Source organism: Lycium ferocissimum, chromosome 3 (genome assembly GCF_029784015.1).
Source record: "Lycium ferocissimum isolate CSIRO_LF1 chromosome 3, AGI_CSIRO_Lferr_CH_V1, whole genome shotgun sequence".
NCBI classification, from domain to species: domain Eukaryota; kingdom Viridiplantae; phylum Streptophyta; class Magnoliopsida; order Solanales; family Solanaceae; genus Lycium; species Lycium ferocissimum.
The window spans coordinates 20,669,845-20,694,806 of NC_081344.1; the positions used below are offsets into that span (position 1 = coordinate 20,669,845).

The 24,962-nt window shown below is 38.1% G+C and overlaps 2 protein-coding genes across 2 annotated transcripts; one reads left to right on the top strand and one right to left on the bottom strand.

Annotated features, from left to right (window-relative positions):
- The first annotated feature begins 1,131 nt into the window (after nucleotides 1–1,131).
- On the top strand, nucleotides 1,132–2,138 carry LOC132051019 (uncharacterized). The gene is made up of 2 exons (XM_059442328.1): nucleotides 1,132–1,671; nucleotides 1,779–2,138. The coding sequence occupies exons 1-2, from the start codon at nucleotides 1,226–1,228 to the stop codon at nucleotides 1,783–1,785; spliced, it is 453 nt and encodes a 150-aa protein (XP_059298311.1). The 5' UTR covers nucleotides 1,132–1,225; the 3' UTR covers nucleotides 1,786–2,138.
- Nucleotides 2,139–3,057: 919 nt separating this feature from the next.
- LOC132050005 (putative fucosyltransferase-like protein) lies at nucleotides 3,058–11,538 on the bottom strand. The gene is made up of 7 exons (XM_059441009.1): nucleotides 10,862–11,538; nucleotides 9,412–9,572; nucleotides 7,127–7,368; nucleotides 6,010–6,114; nucleotides 5,350–5,506; nucleotides 4,815–5,042; nucleotides 3,058–3,557 (listed from the first exon to the last, which is right to left on the bottom strand). The coding sequence occupies exons 1-7, from the start codon at nucleotides 11,294–11,296 to the stop codon at nucleotides 3,302–3,304; spliced, it is 1,584 nt and encodes a 527-aa protein (XP_059296992.1). The 5' UTR covers nucleotides 11,297–11,538; the 3' UTR covers nucleotides 3,058–3,301.
- Between the last annotated feature and the right edge of the window lie 13,424 nt (nucleotides 11,539–24,962).

Sequence of the window (24,962 nt, forward strand, 5' to 3'; positions counted from 1 at the left end):
TAATTTGGTATTGTTGGAGTACCAATGTTAAAAGAATTACTACTTGTGCATGATCTAATTAAGAAAAAAAAGTAATTTATTTTTATTGAATAGGGGTAATTTAATAAACTTCACATTGCATTATTGGTTTCTTAATATGCGTATTTTTGGCTAAGGTGACACTTATTATGGGACGGAGGGATTATTATTCTAAACCAAATGACCACTAGGATAGAGGTGATAAATTAATTTCTCTTCACTAACTTATACTCCAACAGAGAAGATAAGCACTCCAGGTATGGCAATCGATCATCACGTACTTTATGCTGGTTGAAGGTAATGAATACATAGTAAAATAATTGAAGTGTGCATAAGATAAAAATTAATAAGCACTAAGTCAAAAATAAGTGCAGATTAGTTCGGACAGTCGTAAAAAATTAAAGAACAGAGGAGATAACACATGCGATGTGTTTTATTTTAATGGACTCACATGTCTGCAGTGTTAGATAAATTAGTTCAAATAGTTGTCAATATTATTCATGCAGCGGTGTGGTCATTAATTGTTTTATAACAGACACTTCGTACATACTACTTTGGTTTTTTTTTTTTTGGCTCATCCTCTCTTCTCTTCTGTGATAGTTGTTTAGTAAATGATAATTTTTTTTTTTAAATTATGGAACATTTAGACCACAGTTTAAAGATTCACTGAAAATTTTATGAGAAAACGTTAGACCAAAGTCTAAAATTTGTAGACGTGTGATAACAATCTAATGTTTTGGCAATTTCAAAGATTCTATTTGAATCACTTTTTTAAATTGGGATAAAATCTAAATAGTGGCCTAAAAAGGACATCAGTGTAAATCAGCCTTTTCTTTGTATAGTGCCCCGTCAACTTAAGTGTAGCTCAACTATAAGCCCGTTTGGATTGGAAACCAGCTTATATGTTGTTTTTTTAGTTTTTTAGGTATTTGGCAAACTAGCTTATAAGCTAAAAAAGTGCTTAGAATAAGCTAAAAAAAATAAGTTATTTTTTTGACTTATAAACTGTTTTTTTATCAAACCAACTTATAAGCCATTTTTTTTAAGCTAAGCCAAATGGGCTCAGATTATCTTCCACCAGCACATATATCAATAACTAGTTAGTAGTTACCGTCTATATAAAGACCAGCAGCAGAGCATGTGAGGACTCATAGTTGGATAAGAAAGATTGAAATTTAGTTAGAGAATTTGGCTTGATTGCCCCAATATGGCATACCTAAACATGTTGAACAATGATCAGCAAGCAGCAGGACTATACACAACAATGCAGGGTCCAAGAATATCCTTTTCTAATAATTCTTTTGATACTCAACAACATGATAATGTCTACAAAGAGGCTCCAGTCTCCTTGGATTTCGAGTTCTCGGTCCCTGGATACAACATGATCTCAGCAGATGAGCTTTTCTGCAAAGGTAAAATGTTGCCCCTCAGGGAAAACTGCACCAAAACAACTCTTAAAGATGAGCTCCTTGTTGATGATGATGATGATTATCACGATGTGTTTCCAAGAATGAGAAAGGGGATGATGAGAAGCTGGAAGGAGCGTTTGGGGTTGAAGAAATCTCACATTTTGGGAAAGAAAAGTGATAGAAGTAGTGGAACTTTAGATAGAATAGATGAAACAAAGACACCTGATTTCAACCAATATCATAGGTAAGAGGTAGATCCACAATTTACCGTCAGTGGATACAGAATGAATGTTATTTACTTATAATTAGCATTACTTGTTAACTTCCTAATTTATTTTTTTCGTATTTCAGGAGCTAACTGAGATGATTTGAAGATGGAGGAAGCAACGATATTGTTTCGCTCTAACCAGGGTGGAAGATTTTTCATTTTCTTGCTGGGGTGTTGTTGGAGAATTTGAGGTTTTCTTGAACTAGTGATTGGAAATGAGTTTAGCTCTTGATCCTCTATTCACCAGGAGAACAGTTAGAGCATGTACGCAGCACACATCTGCATATATGTTAGTACTATTAGTTTTGTACAAATATTTTCAACTTCAGGTGCTAACATATGTAATTGTTTGACAAAATTATAACCTACTAATGTTTGTTCAGATTTCACTTTCAGTTTCTTTTGTACAATTCATTTCTAGTTAATCTGGTATTCGACACTCACTAGCTGAACATAACTTCTTGGTCCCTTTGGGGACATGGACATTCGATAAGATTGAAAAAATACATGTTCCCGGCACAAGGATGACGCACAAATAAAGAGCTTTTTTTGAAATATGATAGCGCTAAAGACACATTAGTCCGTTCAATTATTATCTACAAAATGCAGATTTATTGAATTCCATTAGCAATCAATTGACTAACAGTCCTACTAATTGCCTCGGTGTAACTAGTAAGTTGATAATGTAAAAAAATTTCTAATCAAAACATGATATCACCATGAACAAATTGCATGATAAAAGATTTACTGAGAATCATCCTTCTAATCCCCTCATTATAGCTCCACTCACAACCCTCTCACCATAATAAACAGTAGTAGAATGAAGTAAAGATAACAGTTGCAGCATGCGCTAATACTCAAATGCTACCGATTAATTATTCAAGGATATATTTGATATAGAAGATATAGGTGGGGCTTCTATATGAGGATAGACTAACGAAGGGCATGTATAAGACGAATCACAGTAATTTAGGGGCTTATTGAATTTGTTGCTGCGATTGAAAAGGTCCAAAATACACCCCTAAGAGTCCAGACATATCCCCACGGTGCTTCCATGTTAGTGCGAGGGGGATATTTGAACCTTTTTAATTGTCCAGGGATATATTTGAGACAGAAGATAATAATGGCAGCTTCTATGAGCCGATAGGTTAATGAAGGGCATATATAGGATGAATCCAATAGGTTGGGAGCCTTTTTTTGGCCCTTTTTCGACACAATGAAGTTTCTGCACTTGTCATTACTTGTAACCTCTGAACACATTACAATGGAGCAGCTAGAACCATCTGCTAGCAAAACCAATTACAAGTATGGATATCACTTGGAAATTACTACTGCACTACTTTGGGAAGTTAAGCTTGTCAATTCAAGGTTAAAAGTTCGTCATTTTCTCCCTTTCTTTTCCTTGAAAATGTCAAAAGATGGAAATTTCCACCCAAAATTAGGCTTTCCCCTTGTAAGAATCAAATCCTCACTCAACAGGATAACATTTTGCACCGCAAAATTCATAACCAGAATGATGTAGACAATGGGGCACATAATAAGAATGAGCATTACGCTATGGCCTACAACAAGATGCTATCAAGACTCCCAGTTTTTTTCACTTGATCTATACAAATATGGCTTCGAACTTTGCGCATGGGTGGCTTTCGATGTGATTCCTAAAATCATCATCCCCTTTGAATCTGAAGGTGTACAATGCCTGTCGCTGTGTCATGCCAAGAGGATGTACTCTGTAGAGTTTTAGTTCATCTCCTCCGCGTAGTACTTGAGGTCTTTCTGCTTTCCAAATGGGAACATGCTTTAGAGATTTGAACTTTGACAGTACTGCAGATTCAAAAGCTTCCAATGACAAATTGGATGACCTGCAACAGTTCCAGAAATGATGGCGATTGAAATATTGCATCAGAGTTAGGTAAGCTCTAACAACGGGACGTGAAAACAGTTGTATATGCTCAGCTCTAACAACGGAACGTGAAAACAGTTGTATATGCTCAGCAAGACAAAGGAAAAGTGCAGGAGAGAACTCACATGAACATTGATTTCCAAATTTCTTTTTCATGCTAACGATCCAGCTAGTGGCATGATTAGGGGGAACCAAACACCGGTTACCAAATATTTTCTGGAACTTCCACGCTTCATTCTATTAATTCGATCAAGACATACTTGATACGTCATAGGTTGGCATTGACTCTGTGGATGACCCAACCACAACCATTTACTCTCTCCCTTTTTTTTTTTTTTTTTCTTCAAATCAAGATTACTCCTCTTTAGTTTTAGTTCAAATTACTTTATAACCCCATAGACCCATAGCCTCTTAGCCAAGCCAAGTATATCTCATACTTTGATGGTAAGACACAGTGAATAGTAACTCAAATAATTTGATCACTGTGCCTCAACTCCTGGTTGAGGTCGGGTAAACGGCTCCTCTATGCAGGTTTTTCTCTTCTTGGACCCATTTCATTCCAATGCTGGTGGTAAATAATTTGATTACTATGGTACGTCCTAAACATATATAAGAGCAGCTTTGCTGTGGCATTACTTGGTCCAAATTTAGTGGAAAAAGGAGAAGTTATTGGTCTGGCAAGTGTTAGTACATATGAGACCTGCCCACACCACCACCACTACCAAAGCCCCAAAACATGGAGGCAGTTGGGAAAGGGGATAGTCTGGAATCTGGATAATTAAATAATCATGCACCTTCGGGAAGAATAAACAGAAAAAAGAAGGAAAAAGATGAGACAACGCATGGAAGACTTTTCAAAGCATTACAATTATAGAACACGCTGTGAAAAAAATAGCTATAGACAACATGATTCCATGAGGTTTGCACCCGAATAAAGACAGCCAATGCACACGGGTATTAAACAATAGGACACTAGAAAGAAGGGGAAAAAAACAGACACCTTCCCCCTGAGCGAAAGAGAAGGGAAAGAAGATTTTACAGTGTATGAATATTCCTGTTTCGCAGGTATATCACATCAGAGAATTTGGAGAAAGTTTCTTAGATGTTTTCCCTCCATCGCTGTGGAATAGATTGGAAAGAGTAATGAAATTTGGCGCAGGAACATTTTCAGAACTTATATATGCTGGTTAATGGTTATAGTCATGGCAGAAAATACCTTAGGAAAATGGACTCCACCTGAAACCTCCCTCTTTCACGTACATATACATGATATACAGTTTCTGAACCTCTGGTACATTTGCAGGGACGTTTCATGAATTTTGGACTCTGCTCTTCTCTATCCCTAATACGTGTTGCTAAGAAGATACACAGACGACAGGAAGAGTGAACTGCTGCCATGTCAACCAGGGCTTTGAAAGAATCAGATGGGCCCTCAAACTTCCACCTAAACAATCAAAACAAGCTGTTTGTTAAAAGGAACCAGGAAATTTATGAAACCTTTAATAAATTTTGAAAGGAGAGGATCAATCGCAACTCCCAGCAAGCAAAAGGGGAGAGACGGACAGAGAGACTTCATTCATCCCTATTCAGGAGTCTCACTGTCCTAGTGTAATTTTTTTTTAAAAAAAAAAAAAAAAAAAAAAAACAGTAAGTTTAGGACAGAAAAAAAAAAGACTTATATTCAAGAGGAGCACAATCAAATAATCAAGTAAAGAATTTGACGCAAGAAAAGCACCACTTTTTGAGCATACCTTAATGACTCATTATACGCACTAGGATTTGCTGCAAGGTACTTCATAGTATTGGCAACAGTTTTAGCATCTTTCAGCTCTTTAATGTGTAAAAGTGAATTAGGAGAAGGAGCAAAGTCTTGGATGTTTGGAGCACCAATCACCACGGGGACTGATCCTGCAAGTTTACACGAACTTGCTTTGATCAGCACAATAGAGTTAAGCACCATAAATCTAAGTCTGAAGTAGTAATTTGTGAAAAATCATAAATACAGGATTCGATGCATAAATCTTGTTAAAATATATTGACACAGAAGACAAAAGAAGATGATTAAACCAAGATATTCATGTAAAATCATTTGAACAAAGTTCCTAAAACTTTTCAAATGAATAAGAGCTGAGCATATCTAGGCGCTGTACCAGAATATGCAAATCGAGATACAAATCATATTGGAAGTACCAGAAAGTACTATAATAAGTTTGTGCTTTTTAATATTTATTCTTCATGTCACACTTTAAAGCAAATATGCAAATATCTTCAAGGTCTTTTGTGAGAAATATGGCATTGCAGAAAACCAAAACCAAAAATGCATCAATGTAGAGGGATGAGAGAATAGAGAACAAAAAATAGATACATCAGAAATAAAGTAGAATAAGAGTTAATAAGCAAAAGCTAAATACCAGCAACCAGAGACTGGAAGAATTTTTCAGTGACGTAATCCTCCTCATTAGAATTCTCAAAAGCGAAGCTAAACTTAAACCGCTTGAGAGCTTCCACTTTGTCCACTGCCATGAAATTGAGAACAAAGATGATAAGTGAGAGTCAACAGGATACAATGTAAAATTAAGATATATGCATGCATAAAGACATTGTGCATCCAAATATAAGATTTATCCAGTCATCCAACCTACCTTTTCTCTTTCCAACAAATCAGGGTCTAGCTTCTCACTATGAATTTACCAAAAAAAAAAAAAAAAAAGTTTACTTTCAACTCTTTTTTTTATAACTGAAAAATCCCTAATGGTCAATAGAGCGAGCTTAGAAACTCGGTAGATAATGGGCCAGACCCTCTACTCTTCTCCACTTAAATAATAGGCTTTGTCTATAGCAAGGTTCGAACTGTGACGTGCGTCTAACCCAAACATCATGCAATGTACTTTTACCACTAGACCATAGCTCTAGGGGATGTCTGCTTTACAACTCTATTCTAATGAGTTGCAAAGCAGAATTTTTTTATGCATGCAAGTGGTTTAATTTACAGAAATTGTCTGCTTTTCAACTCTATTCTAATGAATTACATACTAATGTGCAGCTAAACCACATGCACGCGTAACCATATTCGGCATTCAAATGTAAAGTTCATCCAAGCTGCCTTTTTTTCTTAAATATTTCTTTTATAATTTCTTTTCTAATAAATCAATGTCTAGCTTCTTTGGAATGAATTCACAAAAAGATGTCTATGTTGCAATTCTATGCTAATGGGTTGGAAAATAATAAGTGTTCAAAAGGTAACATAACAACAGCAAAATAATCTATCCACATAAAATCATTAGACTAGCAAAACATCTGACTATTTAGAGAACTTACGTATGTATGTGCACATTTAGCAAAGAAAAAAATAAAAGGTTTTTATTTCCAGTAAAAGAGGCTTTTCAAGGGATGTATGAGTACGACACTCGGGGAAGAGTGAATCAAACCCATGATATTGAAAAATTCTAGAAAATTAGCTCCTTAATGGTGACTACTTTAAAGAACATCTCATAAATTTATCATCATATATAATGGAAAGACACTGACCATTTCCATCCCGGTTATGATGACAACTGCCAAAAGAATCAATCTTGATTTTTTCTCTTTCAAGTACTTCAAGAGCTTGCAATCGGAAGTTGCGAGCACCGCAATTAGAAATAAAAGCAGCTGCTAACGCATTCTCGGTTTTAGGTTGCACTGGAGCCATTATATCATACTCGGCCCAAGAGAAGTACCCAACAGGAACATCCGAAGAGAGGCTTGTTGTCATTATAATATCATATCCCCTTCTGAAACACGAGAAAGAATAATAAAGTTGGTTAATAGAAAGATATAATGATTCAGAAAAAATTATGAGACAATCAATATTTATATTTTAACCACAACATGATCCTAAGATTATGGTGCGTATGCGGGCTCCCTGACCCAACCTACGATCAAAGCATTTTTAGACACCCCGTCCAGCCTCTGTTGTGGAAAGGGGCTTGGCTTTAATTATATGGGGGGATTAAACTTTTTTCTTCCAATAAGTTAAGCATCATTCTAAAAGCTAACCTATTAAGTCATTTGATGTGTTCAGACTCCACTTTCAAACAACTTAAAATCATGGAACATGGGTTTACATCCGACATTGTAAAAAACCTAAAATATGTGATCTAGCATGATTATCAAATTGCTATACGCATAGAGATTTGTGTCTTATCGAAAAGAAAATAGCGTTGAGTATAAAAAAAGAAATTAACGACTTAAAATCAAGGCTCCTTTCAAAGTAGTTTGTTTTGTGAGGTTGGTAGCCAGGTAAGGCTTGCTTAACCTAAGATAATTTAAAGAGAACATGAATTCAAATAAGCTCGAGGTGTTATTAATGCTATGCAAAATCAGAAAATAACAGTCATTTAGTTTTGCATTGTGGATGTTGAAGTTGAAGTGTGTGCCCATCTCATCTAAAAGCTTAAGTTGTTAGAGAGAACACACTTTTATTTACTTAATTATGTCTTCAATAGTGGTGTTACTATACAATTGTTACCATTCCAAAAAATATGTTTTTGCTTTTCTTTGGAATCTGTAATTGGCTACCAGCACAGCCTTTGTGCTGATGCTGATTATTTATAAATTGTTACCATTCTAAGAAATATATATAATCAGAACGACCAAAAAAAAAAAAAATCCCACGCTAACATTACAAATCAAAACTTATCTTGCTGAGTCAGTTAGATTAACATGTATAAAGGTTATAAAGGGCAAACTGGTGCTGGAAATAAAACTTAAATAAACATAAGGTAGTTCTCTCGATTAGAAGGTCCAGGGGGAATGCTCTTCAAAGTACCAAACAAAAGAAAGTTGTCTATAGTTTACACTAAGAAGATTTAATAACTTTTTTCAAGAAAGAACTTGCTATCTTAGGTATAATGAGTACTCAAAATGTTGACTCTTTCTTTCTTTCTTTTTTTTTTTTTTTTTTTTTTTTTGGGATAAAGACTCAAAAAGTTGACTTTATTTCTTAGACTATCCTTTTTATCTGTATTATCTATTTACCTAAGCATGTCGATTTAGCTTACACAAGCTTGAAAGTAAGTTCAAGCTAGATTTGTATGATCCAATAAGCAAGTCAAGTCACTATTATCAAGCTGAACCAGCTTGTTACCATATTACATGTTTGTCTCTAAAGTAACTTCAAATTTACACACTGGAAACTGGTTCAAACTCCCACCAGCAATCCCCCTCCCCCAACCAAAAAACTAAAACCCAAACAGAAAGCAGAACTAGTGGTTCTCATGTCTCTAACTACAGAAACAACGAAACCGAGAAAGAAATCCAGGCAGATAAACAGATATCTAGAAATAAGATAAGCAAACAAGGTCTACAAAAGATATTACAAAAGTGAACCTTGATTACTTTCTCTAGTTATGGAGACAAATGCTCGATTCTACTAACAAGATACAGTAGGCTATTAGATGCAAACATCCACATTAATGTTACACAGCTAGCTATTTTATAGCCCAATGCAAGAGTAGCTCACTAGAGCAACATGCCTGTGCAGAAAGAAAAATCCCAAAAGTTCAGGCGACTTCTTAAGAATGTCAGGCCGGGCAGCATAATATTGAGACTTTCTCCAAAGAGCCGCTCTTCTTTGAGCAAAATGCAACTGTTTTTCCCATTTATAATGTTTAAAGCTCTTTTCGGAAACTAATAGCAAGCAAGGCTTCCAAGTAAGATATGTTTGGTTAAAAATGACAACAAGATGAGAATTCAAATGTGGCAGAAGGTATTATCTTTTAGGTGCCCCACGTAGATGGGAATGTTTAAGTCTTTTTCAAGATGTGCTTACCCACCGTCGTGCCATAACAATGTCGTTCTCAGGATAGTATTGAGCTGACTCCATTGACCGAAGCACGCCAGCAGTGCCAGCCTGTTGTGGTGTCCCAAATGCTGCATCAGGCTTCTTATCAGAATCCACTCCGAAATTGCATCCCACAGCACAGGACTTCCATTCCTAGAGAATGATTGAATGGCCATCAGATTTCTTATGTGGTAAAAAAGAATCAAGAAGAAAGACGGTAACCCCATAACTGTTACCTGCTCTCACCTACATGCCAGCGAATAACATGGGAACCAAGAACTAGTCATGATAAACGTAAGAAATTAATGGGAGTTTTACTGATGATTGCTGTTTGTTCCCTACTTAAATGCTCTATGAAGAATTTGATGTAACGAAGGAATAAGGTAAACGAAAAGAAGGTACTCAAGGCTCCTCCACATATTATATCCCTCACTTGTATATAAAATCCATTAGTATCCTTAACCATATAGCATATGTTTTGGAATATGGTCAACAGCTAGTTCTGTAGACATGATCACCCGCCATGGGTGTGTTAGGTCTGCCAACGAATTGATCTATAGTTGGTAGATTATTCAGTATTTGATGTACACGGCGGAGCCGGAGACCAAGGTATGAGGCCGAACCCAGTAACTATGGTCCATTTAATATGTACAAATTATTAATTTAGAACCCAATAACTTAAAAGGACTAGAATCCTGAACCCATAAACTTAAAATCTTGGATTCGCCTCTGGTTGTACATAAAACCAGAACCCATCAATTTGGCAGATTCTTGTATTAACAGGCTTCAAAATGCCAAAACATTATTTGAAGCTACAAATTTATGTCCTTCCATCTATAAAGCCAAAAGTCTGGAACAGACAAAGACATGTAGGCAGACAGTTAACATGCATTTTAAATGTAATAAATACCAAGACATAAATGGCAACAAAATCAATCAACTATACATCCCAAACTATTCGGGTTCAACTATATGAATCCTCTATGTTCATTCTGCTCTATTCAGGCTCATTTCATTCCAATCCTAATAAATACTCCCTCTGTCCCATATTAGTTGTCATGTTTCGCTTCTTGAGAGTCAATTTGACTAATCTTCGGAGCTAAATTAGATTAGATTAACTTAATATTTTAAAATTACAATTATATATTGAAAAACTACTCCAAATATACTATAAGTTATAATTCTTCTCATATCAATATGGTCAAACTTCATATAATTTGACTCTATGACAACTAATATGGGGCAGAGGGGGGTCTTAGTAGCTTAGTCGGTTGGCTACCTGAATTTCACCTTGTTGGCAAGAGTTCTATTCCCCACCTTGTAATCCCTTCCCCGTCTCCCCTTCCCCTACCCCTATGTAATAAAAATTAAAAAGAAATATGGGGGCACAGGGAGTAAAGTTCACTAACAATTATATATAAATACATGAAAAAGTATCTAACCTTTTCACCTCCATGAACAAGAATTGGATCTTTATCAAAATCTCTAGAATACTCAACAAAATCCTCTTTTTCCAACCATTCCTCACAACTCCCAGCTACCAACTTCCTATCAACCTCATCACTCAACACAACCAACCCAACCTCATCACCACCACTACTCCTAATCCCCACTTTAGGAGTTGACCAAGAAGACTTTGTAAACTGGTAAAAAGAGTCAGCCCAAGAATTAACTAAGTTAGCTTTTTCAGCCATATCAAGTCTACCCAAAAAAGCAATTTCAACTACAACAACAAGTCCAACACATAAAGGTAACCAATTGGACCATTTCTTTTGTGGAACACTTGTATGTGATGATGATGATGAACCAAGTACTGAAGTTGTTGTAGGTAAACCTTCATTTCTTGGTAATCTTTGAATTGGAATAACTGTAGCCATTAGTGGTTACTTAAATTGTATATCAAGAATTTGTTGTTTTTGTAAGTGGAAAGAAGCTAAAGATATGATTTTTTTTTCTTGGTTTTAGAATTCTTGATTTGTATAGAGAGTGGTGGGTTATTTAGGAGTGAAAGTCAAGCAAAGACAACTATGAAGTTTGTTGGTCAATTGTATAAACTGTAGGTCTATGCTATCATTGGTAGACCTGTTTTTCTTTTTCTTTTTGTTTTTCCTCGTATGTTGGTGTCTGTCTTAGTTGACATTTGTCGTTTCCCTTTTGGTTTTTCCAAGTGTTATGTAATGCCGGGTCGTTTGGTTCACAAATGAATTATGGAGAGAGGTTATTATGACATTACAGGGAATAATTATAATTATAAATTGGTACTATAAGATAAGTAAATCTCTTTCCAGTTTTTATTTTTATGTGAATCTACTCGACTTGGTATGCAATTTAAGAGAGGGAGATTCTTTAAAGTTATTGATTTAAATAAGTCATGATATTTGTACGGATATAAAAGGGTAAATTAATGGGGGGGGGGGGGGATTAAATTTTAATTATTTTTAAATATAAAAATATGTCATTCTTTTTTGACAAATCAAAAAAGAAAAAGTGTCACATAAAACCAAACAAAATATCTATGAAATAAGTTTGGCATTACTTCACTAATAGATGGCTTAATGCTCTCACATTAATCAATAAGACAGCGTTTGAACGAACGTTTTTCCTGACTACAAGCCACATATAAAGAAAATTAACTTGTAAGTTTTGTGTCCTCGTCAAAAACAAGAGCACATTCCGAAAGTATAGACTACCAGTGATATTTGAAACCAACAAAGGAAGCAAATAGCATTTTATATCATTCACAAGATAGATTATATCAAAGCAGATTACATCATGAAACTTCTCATACGCATATTTACAATGTGAATGAATACATGCAACATTTCGATGCCTACCAATATCGTATACATCGATCAAGTGGAATCTTTTTTTAATCTTTATCTGCATTTAACAAATAAATAAATTGGATATGGATTCGACATCCTCGTCTTGCAAATTAAGCATCCTAGACCGTAGAATAAATTTTTTATTGTCATTTGGAGTACAACTCTTATTATTGGGCCCACCATATTGAACTTCAACAAGTCTTAACTTCTTGCAAACTCTTAAGCCAACTTTGGCATTAGTTTTCAAGATTTCAGTTCAAAGAAGTGTTCATACGACCATTAGTCGCGATATGGTATGGTCCAATTCATGACAATGATCTCTAACTACCTTAGACACACGCCATGAACCATCTTCTACCAAAACGACATTAAACTTTAGAAAGAAATTTAACCCTCTTGTTGAGCCTATTGTAAGTTTGATTTCCTAGATAAAGTAGTTTTACAGAAGAGATAAGAGCTTGATTTTATTAATAATGAATAGGGTATTCATACAAGAGGATGGATCCATAAGGATCAGGAAAGAAATCATCTACAATCAATCAAAATAAATGACAATCTCTACAATTATGAGTAAGCTAAAATAAGGAAACTGAATCTGTAAATAAGGAGAGAAAGTAATTCACAATCAATCTAACATATATCTCTAATATGCCTCCGCAAGATGGTAGGTCGATCAGAGATACCAATCTTGGAACGCAACAGCTCAAAAGAACTGCTTGGAAGAGGTTTTGTGAGCATGTCAGCTAGTTGCTCCTTCGATGAAACATGAGAAACCCGAAGAAGACCTTGCTGGACTAATTTACGGACAAAATGATAATCAAGTTCAATGTGCTTCATTCGAGAGTGGAACACAGGGTTAGCACAAACATATGTAGCACCAAGATTATCACAATAGATGACTGGTGTCTGAGAGGGAGTAACAGATAGCTCCTTGAGAAGATTACGGACCCAACAAAGTTCAGCAGTGGTGGAGGCAATGGCCCTGTATTCTGCCTCTGTCGAAGAGCGAGCCACAGCTCGTTGTTTCTTAGAACTCCATGATACTGGATGGCAGCCAAGAAACACAACATAGGCTATAGTCGATGAGCTGTCATCTCGATCACCAGCCCAATCAGAGTCGGAAAAGGCATGAAGCAAGAGAGGAGAGTCTTTCCGAAGAAATAGACCACGGTCTGATGTTCCAGCTAGATATCGCAAGACACGTTTAGCCATGGTCCAATGAGTTGTCGTGGGGCAGCTTGTAAACTGAGACAACTTGTTGACTATAAAAGCAACGTCTGGGCGAGTAAACTGCAAATACTGCAAGCTTCCAACTACATTTCTGTATTGTGTGGGATCTTCAAGAGGAGAACCATCTTTAGAACCTGGACATGAACCACTAGCTGCAGGTGTCCTCACTGCTTTTGCATCTGCCATGTTGGTTCTTTCAACTATTTCACATACATATTTCTGTTGGTTAAGGAATAAACCAGCAGGCGAACGAATGACTTCAACACCCAGAAAAAAATTTAAATCACCAAGATCTTTTATGGAGAACCGAGTACCAAGCTGTTTGATAAATTCTTCAACATAGCGTGACTGATTTCCAGTGATTATGAGATCGTCAACATAAACAACAAGATAGATAAAAACTCCAAGTTTTGCAAAGATGAAGAGACAATGATCACACTGAGAATGATGAAAACCAAGAGATAAAAGATAAGCTTTCAGTTCATCATACCAGGCACGTGGAGCCTGCTTCAAGCCATAGATAGCCTTGTGCAGTCGACAAATATGATTAGGAAATTTGTCATTGACGAATCTAGGTGGCTGAGACATGTAAACTTCCACGGATAAATGCTCATGTAGAAAGGCATTGTTGACATCCAATTGCCTAAGCGGCACTGTTACACCTCGGAAAATTTTTTCGTTCATGCATAGTGAATAGACTAACGAAGGGCACGACGTATATGATGTTTCGATAAGTAAGAAATAATATTTGACGATCCTAATTGAGATTTCAAAGACATTCGAGGTAAGAGAAGAAAGTTTGCCAAGAAAGGCAAGGTATACGCTATGTATTGGGAAGGATGTACGAGTGACGAGTTAGTGATGACTTAATGATGTCTTGGAGAAGAGTTATAACGTACCTTGGATTGCTAATGAGGTGTTAAACAAGTGTTAAGAGGGTTTCATACGGATTGGAGATCAAACGAATCGACGAGAACGAATTAGGAAAGTTAGGCAACATACGGTCCAACATACGGACCGTATAAAACATCTTTCCGTATGTTAGGTCGTATGTTACCCGAGAATGGGGACTTCTTGGACGTAAACATACGGTCCACATAAAAGATACGGACCGTATGTTGGTCCGTATGTTCGTAGACTCGGTCACGATTTTAAAATTTGATATAAGGACCCAATCTCATTTAATTCATTTAATTCTTTCTCTCCACACTTCAAGAACTCTCTAGAAAGCTCTCCACACTTCTTCCACAAGAACTCAAGAGAGATTTGTGATCAACTTCATCAAACCAAGGAAATCAAGTGTAAGAAACTCATTAGAGTTCATCCAAGTCAAGAAATTCCATTGGAAGTGAACTAGGGTTTTGGCTCAAGTGAAGTCTTTCCACTCAAGGCTCATTCTCACACTATCTAAGGTAAGTTTTATGATCATTCCATGTTGTTTAAGATATTGAGAGGTTGAAAGACTTAGATTATGAAAGGAGAAAGAAAATGGGTTACAAAGATGAGAATAATGAGATTTTGAGTAGTAGCTTGGGATGAGTCATGATTCTTGATATATTGTGATTATGATTATGTTATAAATGATATTAAGGAAATGGGATAAGCGCTATATTGTGAATAAATGTAATAGTATATTATGACCATGATTATGGATGAATTGAAATGAAAGTGTGAAATGTGGATAATGTGGATGAATGAAGATTGTTGGTTATAATGTTGTGAATGTTATTATAGACGTTTGGGAGTTGGTAAATGGTATGTGGAAAGTTGTATAAACAAAGGAAATGCTTCCTAATTTTCTCTAGCTTTAGTAAGCACGTTCATATAATCGATTAGCTAATGTTAATACGAACTCTCTTGAAGGTAGAAACGTGGGCATTGAAGGAGAACGATCAAGCGATAGAATAGCTAAATGAAAAGGTATGTAACGCTAGTCCCTTCTTTCTAAGGCATGACTCCCATGGCATGATTTTCCCTTACTCTCCATGACCCTCTTACATTCCAAAAATTATGAGTCTATGTTCATGAAGAGCCATATGAGATAAAGATAAGAGATAGGTTATGAGAATGATAATGATGGTTATGATAATGATGATGCTTATTGTATACACTCACCTTATATGCTAATTCCTTCAAGATGAGGCAGAATGCTTATGAATGCTCCATAATGGAATCGGGGGTTCACGACCTTATGTCACCCCGATAAAGTATAGTTGTCTTTGAGTTCCTATGCATGCATTATGATAAGAGTATGACAAGATTATGATAAGCCTATGAGAAGTACATGATGATGATGTTACACCGCGCCCATATGGCCGGGCAGACACCGCTAAGGCGGGCAGCGTATACACCATGTCTAGATGGCATGGGCAGACACCACTAGTGGGCGGCATGAGATGGTTACCCCGGATGCGGGAGGCCTGGACGCGAGCTAATGATGATCACACCGTACCTATATGGTTAAGCTTATATAGATATGCATACATGATATGATGATGTTTATGAAGTGAGTTAGCATGTTTTATTTCTATCAAAATTGACAGTCAGTTACAGGTTGTTCTTCATTTGATATCTCCCTATTTCATTGATGTATTATTATTGTTTATACCTTACATACTAAGTACAATGCTCGTACTGACGTCTTTTTCTTTGGACGTTGTGTTCATACCCACAGGTAGACAGGGAGGTGATCCAGATTTATAGGAGTTATCAGCAGACTTGAGAGCACCCCATTGTTCCGGAGGTGCCATTGCTTATAATTTTGTGTATATATATATATATATTTTGGGCACGACGGGGTCCTGTCCCGTCCATATGTCTAGTACTCCAGTAGAGGCTTGTAGATACGCATATGTGGGTAGTATGGTCTCACGATTTTTCCCACGTGTATATATATATTATTTTGATAGCCGAAGGGCTTATGTATATAAAGGTAAATATGTTTCAAAATGGAAATGGTTTTCCTATGATTTTGAGTATGAGAATAATGAATGAACGTAGGAGGAGTACGATGGGTAATAGTATGAGCGGTGCTCGGTGGTTAGCCCTGGGTATCCGTCATAGCCCCTAGTCGGGTCGTGACAAAAGTGGTATCAGAGCAGCTCAGTCCTAGGAAGTGTCTACGAGCCGTGTCTAGTAGAGTCTTGTTTATGGTGTGTTGCGCGCCACACTAATAAACAGGAGGCTACAGGGCATTTAGGAAAAATGACCATTCTTCTTCTTATGAGATCGTGTGATAGAGCCGTGTTATAAGATTTTCTCCTCCCTAATAGTATGTTATGATTTCAGAGATGCCGCCAAAGAGAAAAGCTACGTTCAACCGCCCAGAAGGGCAAGACTACGGTAGAAAGGCTGGTAGAAAAGGAGCCACCAATGAATGTAGAAGAGGGTGAATCACATAATGAGGCTCCATCTAATACTTCTCCTACTCCGCCTATTATAGAAGAACAAGAAGGGGCTTCAGTTCCAGCTCCTATGCCTCCAGTTCCTCCCCCGGCTACTTCGGGTCAACAAATGACCGAGGCTATTCATCTATTGACACAGTTAGTTGCCGCCCGTGCACGACGACGAGGTTCGGGTCAAGTGACAGGCGATTAGTACTAGAGCCCGTGATTTAAAAGTTTGAATCCTCCGGAGTTTTTTGGGTCAAAGCCGGATGAAGACCCGCAAGGTTTTATCGATGAAATGTTGAGAACATTGAAGATTATCCATGCCTCCGAAACTAAATCTGTGGAGTTGGTATCTTATAGACTCCGAGATATGGCGGTCTTATGGTATAATAATTGGATATCATCAAGAAAAGAGAATTCACCTCCTCCAGTTTGGCAAGAATTTGTAGATGCCTTCATCCGCCACTATTTACCACCCGAGGTCCGCCGAGCTAGAGCGGACAGGTTCTTAAATCTAAAGCAAGGAAATATGAGTGCCTGAGAGTATAGCCTTCAGTTTAATTCACTGGCTAGATATGCTCCGACTATGGTGGCCGACATGGGGGATAGAGTGCACAGATTTGTGAGTGGCCTAGGGCCACATCTATTTAAAGATTGTTTGACGGCTTCATTGCAAGATGGGATGGATATTTCCCTCATTCGTGCCCATGCCCGTAACTTAGAAGAACAACAACATCCACAAAGGGGTGAGCGTGATATTGATAGAGGGCAAAGCAAAAGGGCCGCATCTATGGGTGCAAGGTAGCGATTTTAGAGGGGATCGAGGCGTACATATCCTAGACACTCGGGGCGGTCGGTGACTAGTGCACCTCCACGATTTGTGTAGGAGATTTGACCGTTCCATTCCTTCGGGACGAGGTCGAGTTCGAGAGCTTCGAGTGTTGACGTTTGGGGGTGATTATAGCCAGAGGAGACCACCAGTACCGCGATGTAGCTAGTGCGGTAGATTACATTCCGGACAATGTCGCCGGGGTTCAGATGCTTGCTATGCCTGTGGTTAGGTTGGGCACATGATGCGAGATTGCCCGCCGATGAGTGGTAGAGTTGGGGTTCGCCCCACGTGATCGATGGGCCGGTTCTTCTTCGTGCGCCCGACGTGCGTGCCCCTCATATTCCAGAAGTCGAGAGAGCGAGGGGGAGCATCTGTTGTGTGCCACGTCGGCCCCGTATCTATGCTTTAGCCGGACGACAGGATCTTGAGTCCTCCCCGGATGTGGTTACAGGTATATTGTCCGTATTTTCCCATGACGTATATGCATTGATAGATACGTGTTCTACACTATCTTATATTACTCCGTATGTTGTTGGTCGTATTGGGGTGAAACCCGAGCCAATTAAACCTTTCGAGGTATCTACTCCGGTTGGTGATCCCGTGATAGCTAGACAAGTATACAAAAATTGTGTAATTGTGATATGTGACCGCCAGACTAAAGTTGATTTAGTTGAGCTGGAAATGCTAGATTTCGATGTGATTATGGGTATGGATTGGTTAGCCTCATGTTATGCTAATGTTGACTGCCAAATGAAAGTAGTTAGATTTCAATTTCCGGGAGAGCCCGTGCTTGAATGGAGAGGTAATACAGCATCTCTAAGAGGTAGGTTTATTTCCTACCTTAAGGCAAGAAAGATGATAGCAAAAGGCTATATTTATCACTTAGTTCGAGTTCATGACACCGAAGCAAAGCCACCAACTTTTCAATCCGTTCCGGTAGTGAATGAATTTTCGGATGTATTTCCAGATGAACTTCCAGGTCTTTCACCGGAGAGAGAGATCTACTTCGCTATTGATGTGTTACCGGACACCAAGCCTATTTCTATTCCTCCGTACCGGATGGCTCCTTGAGGAATTGAAAGAGCTAAAGGCGCAATTGAAGGATTTACTGGAAAAAGGATTCATTAGACCTAGTTCATCACCTTGGGGAGCACTAGTTCTATTTGTGCGGAAGAAAGATAGTTCTTTACGGATGTGTATTGATTACAAGCAGTTGAATAAGGTGACGATAAATAATAAATATCCCCTTCCAAGAATTGATGATTTGTTTGATCAATTATAGGGTGCCAAGTGGTTTTCCAAAATAGACCTAAGGTCAAGCTATCATCAAGTGAGAGTTAAAGGAGAAGATATTCCTAAAACAGCTTTCAAAACGAGATATGGCCATTATGAATTCCGGGTGATGTCATTTGGGTTAACTAATGCAGTTGTTCATAAATTTGATGAATAATGTATTGGGCCTATCTTAGATCTATTCGTGATAGTGTTTATCGATGATATTCTAGTATATTCTTACGAATCGAATATATTACCATTTACGTATTGTTCTTGAAATCCTTCAAACTCGAGAATTGTATGCAAAATTTTCAAAGTGCGAGTTTTGGCTGAATTCCATGACATTTTTGGGTCATGTTATTTCAGATGATGGCATTCGAGTTGATAGGGAAAATTGAATGCGTGAAGACTTGGCCAAGGCCAATAACGACGAAGTCCGTAGTTTTCTGGGGTTAGCAGGTTATTATAGGAGATTTGTGGAAGGGTTTTCATCTATTTCAGCCCCATTGACGAAGCTAACCCAGAAGTCAGCTAAATTTCAGTGGAATGATGCTTGTGAACGTAGTTTTCAAGAATTGAAAGATAGGTTAACTTCAGCCCCAGTCTTGACACTCCCAAAAGGGCCAGATGGTTATGTTGTATATTGTGATGCTTCTGGCGTTGGGTTAGGATGTGTATTGATGCAGCACGGTAAAGTCATTGCTTATGCTTCGAGACAGTTGCGGAAACATGAAAAGAACTACCCAACTCATGATCTCGAATTGGCTGCAGTTATTCATGCATTAAAGATGTGGAGACATTACTTGTATGGTGTTCATGTTGATATCTATACAGATCATAAGAGTCTTCAATACATTTTCAAACAAAAGGAGTTAAATGCGGCGAAAGTGAGGCGGTGGTTAGAATTATTGAAAGATTATGATGTGAGTATTTTATACCACCCGGAAGGCAAATGTAGTAGCTTATGCGCTTAGCCGCGCATCAATGGGCACATGTGAAGTTCCCCGGAGAAGAAGGAATTAATTCATGAACTCCACCAGCTAGCTAATCTTGGAGTTCGCCTAATTGAATCAAACAGTACAGGAATTGATATTAATAATCCCACTATTTCATCCTTGGACATAGAGGTGAAAGAGCGTCAATATGAAAATCCTCAGTTGAGCCACTATAGAGATACATTTCATGAAAAAGAGAAGTCTCCATTTGAAACTTCTATAGATGAGGTTCTTAGATACCGAGGTAGGATATGTGTTTCGAATGTTGCATAATTACGTCGTCGAATTCTAGGAGAAGCTCATTATTCTCGGTATTCTATTCATCTAGGTGCAACAAAGATGTTCATGATCTCAAGTTAATGTATTGATGGGATGGAATGAAGAAAGACATAGAAGAATTTGTAGCTCAATGTCCAAACTGTCAGCAAGTGAAAATCGAGCATCAAAAGCCAAGAGGATTATTGCAAGCAATGGAAATCCCCACTTGGAAATAGGAAGTGATCAACACGGATTTTGTTGTGGGATTACCCCGTTCTCGAAGTAAATATGACTCCATATGGGTGATCGTGGACAGACTCACGAAATCGGCCCATTTTCTTCCAGTTAGGACTACGTACTCAGCAGAAGATTATGCAAAGTTGTATCTCAAAGAGATTGTGCGACTCCATGGTATTCCGATGTCCATTATTACTGATAGAGGGGCACAATTTACAGCTAAGTTCTGGAAATCTTTCCAAGAAGGTTTGGGTACTCAAGTAAAGTTTAGCACGGCATTTCATCCGCGGCATCGATGGGCAAGCCGAACGTACCATTAGGACCTTGGAAGATATCTTGGCGTAGGCGTGTGTACGCAGATTTCGGTGGTAGTTGGGATGACCACTTACCCTTATTAAGTTTGCATACAACAACGCCTACCATTCCAAAGATTCAAATGGCTTCGTATGAAGCTTTATACGGAAGGAAGTGTAGATCCCCAATTGGATGGTTTGAAGTAGGAGAAGTTATTAATAGGTCCTGAGTTGATTCAACAAGCAGTAGAAAAGGTCAAGGTGATCCGAGATCGATTGTTGACAGCCCAAGGTCGCCAGAAATCTTATGCGGACAACCGGCGGCGAGACTTAGAATTTCAAGTTGATGATTGGGTATTCTTAAAGGTGTCGCCAATGAAAGGAGTGATGAGATTTGGTAAGAAAGGGAAGTTAAGTCCTCGATACATTGGACCTTACAAAATTGTCCGCAAGGTGGGTCAAGTAGCTTATGAATTGGACTTACCCTCGGAGCTCGAATCAGTCCATCCGATTTTCCATGTCTCAATGCTCCGTAAGTGTATTGGAGATCCTACGAGGATTGTTCCGATAGATGATGTTCAAGTGACAGAAAGGTTGGCTTATGAAGAAGTACCCGTTGCCATACTAGATAGGCAAGTACGGAGACTTAGAAATAAAGAAGTAGCCTCAGTTAAGGTGTTATGGAGGAATAACAACCGAGAAAAAATGACTTCGGAAGCTGAAGAAGTATGAAATCCAAGTACCTGCACTTATTTCAACTTCCGGAAGAAATCCAAGATGAAACAACAAGATTATGAGGTATGTATGTTTTCGTTTTATGCTTTTGGGTCGTGTGTGGCCAAACTATATTGCTATTATGTTGTGGCCCTGTGAGGCATTATTATTATGGGTTGTTGTGACAGGATGGTAGTGCCATATTACAAGGGAAACACTGGCGAAATTTTCGTTGAATTCCCGAGTGCTTAACATTGGAGGACGAATGTTCCAAAAGGGGGGAAGGATGTTACACCTCGAAAAAAAATTCCGTTCATGCACAGTGAATAGACTAATTAAGGGCACGACGTATATGATGTTTCGATAAGTAAGAAATAATATTTGACGATCCCAATTGAGATTTCAAAGACATTCGAGGTAAGAAAAGAAAGTTTGCCAAGAAAGGAAAGGTATACGCTATGTATTGGGAATGATGTACGAGTGACGAGTTAGTGATGACTTAATGATGTCTTGGAGAAGAGTTATAACATCCCTTGGATTGCTAATGAGGTGTTAAACAAGTGTTAAGAAGGTTCTATAAGGATTGGAGATCAAACGAGTCGACGAGAACGAATTCCGGAAAGTTGGGCAACATACGGTCCAACATACGGACCGTATAAAACATACTGGCCGTATGTTAGGCCGTATGTTCTGCCCAAAATGGGGACATTTACTGGACCAAACATACGGTCAGACATACGGTCCATAAAAGATACGGACCGTATGTTGGTCCGTATGTTGTAGAGATTTTAAAATTTGATATAAGGACCAATCTCATTTAATTCATTTCATTCTTTCTCTCCACACTTCAAGAACTCTCTAGAAAGCTCTCCACACTTCTTCCACAAGAAATCAAGAGAGATTTGTGATCAACTTCATCAAACCAAGGAAATCAAGTGTAAGAAACTCGTTAGAGGTTCATCCAAGTCAAGAAATTCCATTGGAAGTGATATGTGGTTTTGGCTCAAGTGAAGTCTTTCCACTCAAGGCTCACTCCCACACTATCTAAGGTAAGTTTTATGATCATTCCATGTTGTTTAAGATATTGAGAGTTTGAAAGACTTAGATTATGAAAGGAGATAGAAAATGGGTTACAAAGATGAGAATAATGAGATTTTGAGTAGTAGCTTGGGATGAGTCATGATTCTTGATATATTGTGATTATGATTATGTTATAAATGATATTAAGGAAATGGGATAAGCTCTATATTGTGAATAAATGTAATAGTATATTATGACCATGATTATGGATGAATTGAAATGAAAGTGTGAAATGTGGATAATGTGGATGAATGAAGATTGTTGGTTATAATGTTGTGAATGTTGTTATAGACGTTTGGGAGTTGGTATATGGTATGTGAAAAGTTGTATAAACAAAGGAAATGCTGCCCAATTTTCTCTAGCTTTAGTAAGCACGTTCATATAATCGATTAGCTAATGTTAATACGAACTCTCTTGAAGGTAGAAACGTGAGCATTGAAGGAGAACGATCAAGCGATAGAATAGCTAAACGAAAAGGTATGTAACGCTAGTCCCTTCTTTCTAAGGCATGACTCCCATGGCATGATTCCCATTGCATGATTTTCCCTTACTCTCCATGACCCTCTTACATTCCAAAAATTATGAGTCTATGTTCATGTAGATCCATATGAGATAAAGATAAGAGATACGTTATGAGAATAATAATGATGATTATGATAATGATGATGCTTATTGTATACACTCACCTTATATGCTAATTCCTTTAAGGTGAGGCAGAATGCTTACGAATGCTCCATAATGGAATCGGGGGTTCACGACCTTATGTCACCCCGATAAAGTATAGTTGTCTTTGAGTTCCTATGCATGTATTATGATAAGAGTATGACAAGATTATGATAAGCCTATGAGAAGTACATGATGATGGTGTTACACCGCGCCCATATGGCCGGGCAGACACCGCTAAGGCGAGGACAGTATACACCATGTCTAGATGGCATGGGCGTACACCACCAGCTGGGCGGCATGAGATGGTTACCCCGGACACGGGAGGCCCGGATGCGAGCTAACGATGATGACACCGTACCTATATGGTCGGGCGAACATATATAGATATGCGTACATGATATGATGATGTTTATGAAGTGAGTTAGCATGTTTTATTTCTATCAAAATTGACAGTCAGTTACAGGTTGTTATTCATTTGATATCTCCCTATTTCATTGATGTATTATTATTATTATTTATGCCTTACATACTAAGTACAATGCTCGTACTGACGTCTTTTTCTTTGGACATTCGTGTTCATGCCGCGAGTAGGGAGGTGAGGTTATAGGAGTTATGAGCGAGACTTGAGAGCACCCCATTATTCCGGAGGTTCCATTGCTTATGAATTTGTGTATATATATATATTTTGGGCACGACGGGGTCCTGTCCCGTTCATATGTCTAGTACTCCAGTAGAGGCTCGTAGATACGCATATGTGGGTAGTATGGTCTCACGATTTTTCCCACGTGTATATATATATATTATTTTGATAGCCGAAGGGCTTATGTATATAAAGGTAAATATGTTTCAAAATGGAAATGGTTTTCCTATGATTTTGAGTATGAGAATAATGAATGAACGCAGGAGGAGTACGATGGGTAATAGTATGAGCGGTGCTCAGTGGTTAGCCCTAGGTACCTGTCATGGCCCCTAGTTGGGTCATGACACGGCCAATCTTTAGAAACCGCAAGTGAAAGAACAACTCTTACTGTAGTATGTTTAGCAACGGGCGAGTAGGTCTCAAAATAATCCACCCCAGGTCGTTGAAGATAACCTTTGGCAACCAACCGAGCTTTATAACGTCCAATGCTTTCATCCGAATTATACTTAACATGAAATACCTATTTGGAACCCACTGGTTTGGCATGAGGGACAGATGGCACAAGAGACCAAGTGCCTTGACTTTGTAATGCTGAAATCTCTGCATTCATAGCATCACGCCAATTCGGATCTTTTAAAACTTGACGAACAATACGAGGTTCTAGAGGCTTAGGCAGGGAAGAAGGTTGCTTTGGCTTGGTGGTGGTTTTGGTTTCTGGGGATAAATGGGGTGGTTTGGTTAAGGGCGAGACATGGGATACATTAAGATTGGCAGAATCATGAACAGTAGCACTAAGACACAATTTCTGAATGGGTTTATGAATGTTATTCTTTGACTGGGTAGTCATGGGATGAGACGGTTAAATGGTCAGATTTTGATCTGGCACATTGGTGTTATCAGGTAAAGGGGAGACAGAAGAAGGTAAAGAGGTAGAACCAACAGAGGATGACGAAGGAGAAAGAGACATACCTGAGTGGTGATTGGATGAACTCTGAATTTCGTTTGAGGAAGAAGCATTGCCGGATGCATCGCTGGAAGATGTGGAACCAAGGGGCGGTGTAGTAGAGGCCGTAGGGGAGGTGATGGATGAAGGCTGATCACGTGTAAGA

Bases quoted from the DNA above. Each gene is read 5' to 3' on its own strand.
- LOC132051019 (XM_059442328.1), top strand. From the start codon at position 1,226: ATGGCATACCTAAACATGTTGAACAATGATCAGCAAGCAGCAGGACTA.
- LOC132050005 (XM_059441009.1), bottom strand. From the start codon at position 11,296: ATGGCTACAGTTATTCCAATTCAAAGATTACCAAGAAATGAAGGTTTA. The intron at 6,115-7,126 runs GTCAGTGTCTTT...ATTTCATGGCAG, and splicing joins TCATAACCGGGATGGAAATG to TGGACAAAGTGGAAGCTCTC. The intron at 5,507-6,009 runs GTATTTAGCTTT...GTAAACTTGCAG, and splicing joins CTTCCAGTCTCTGGTTGCTG to GATCAGTCCCCGTGGTGATT.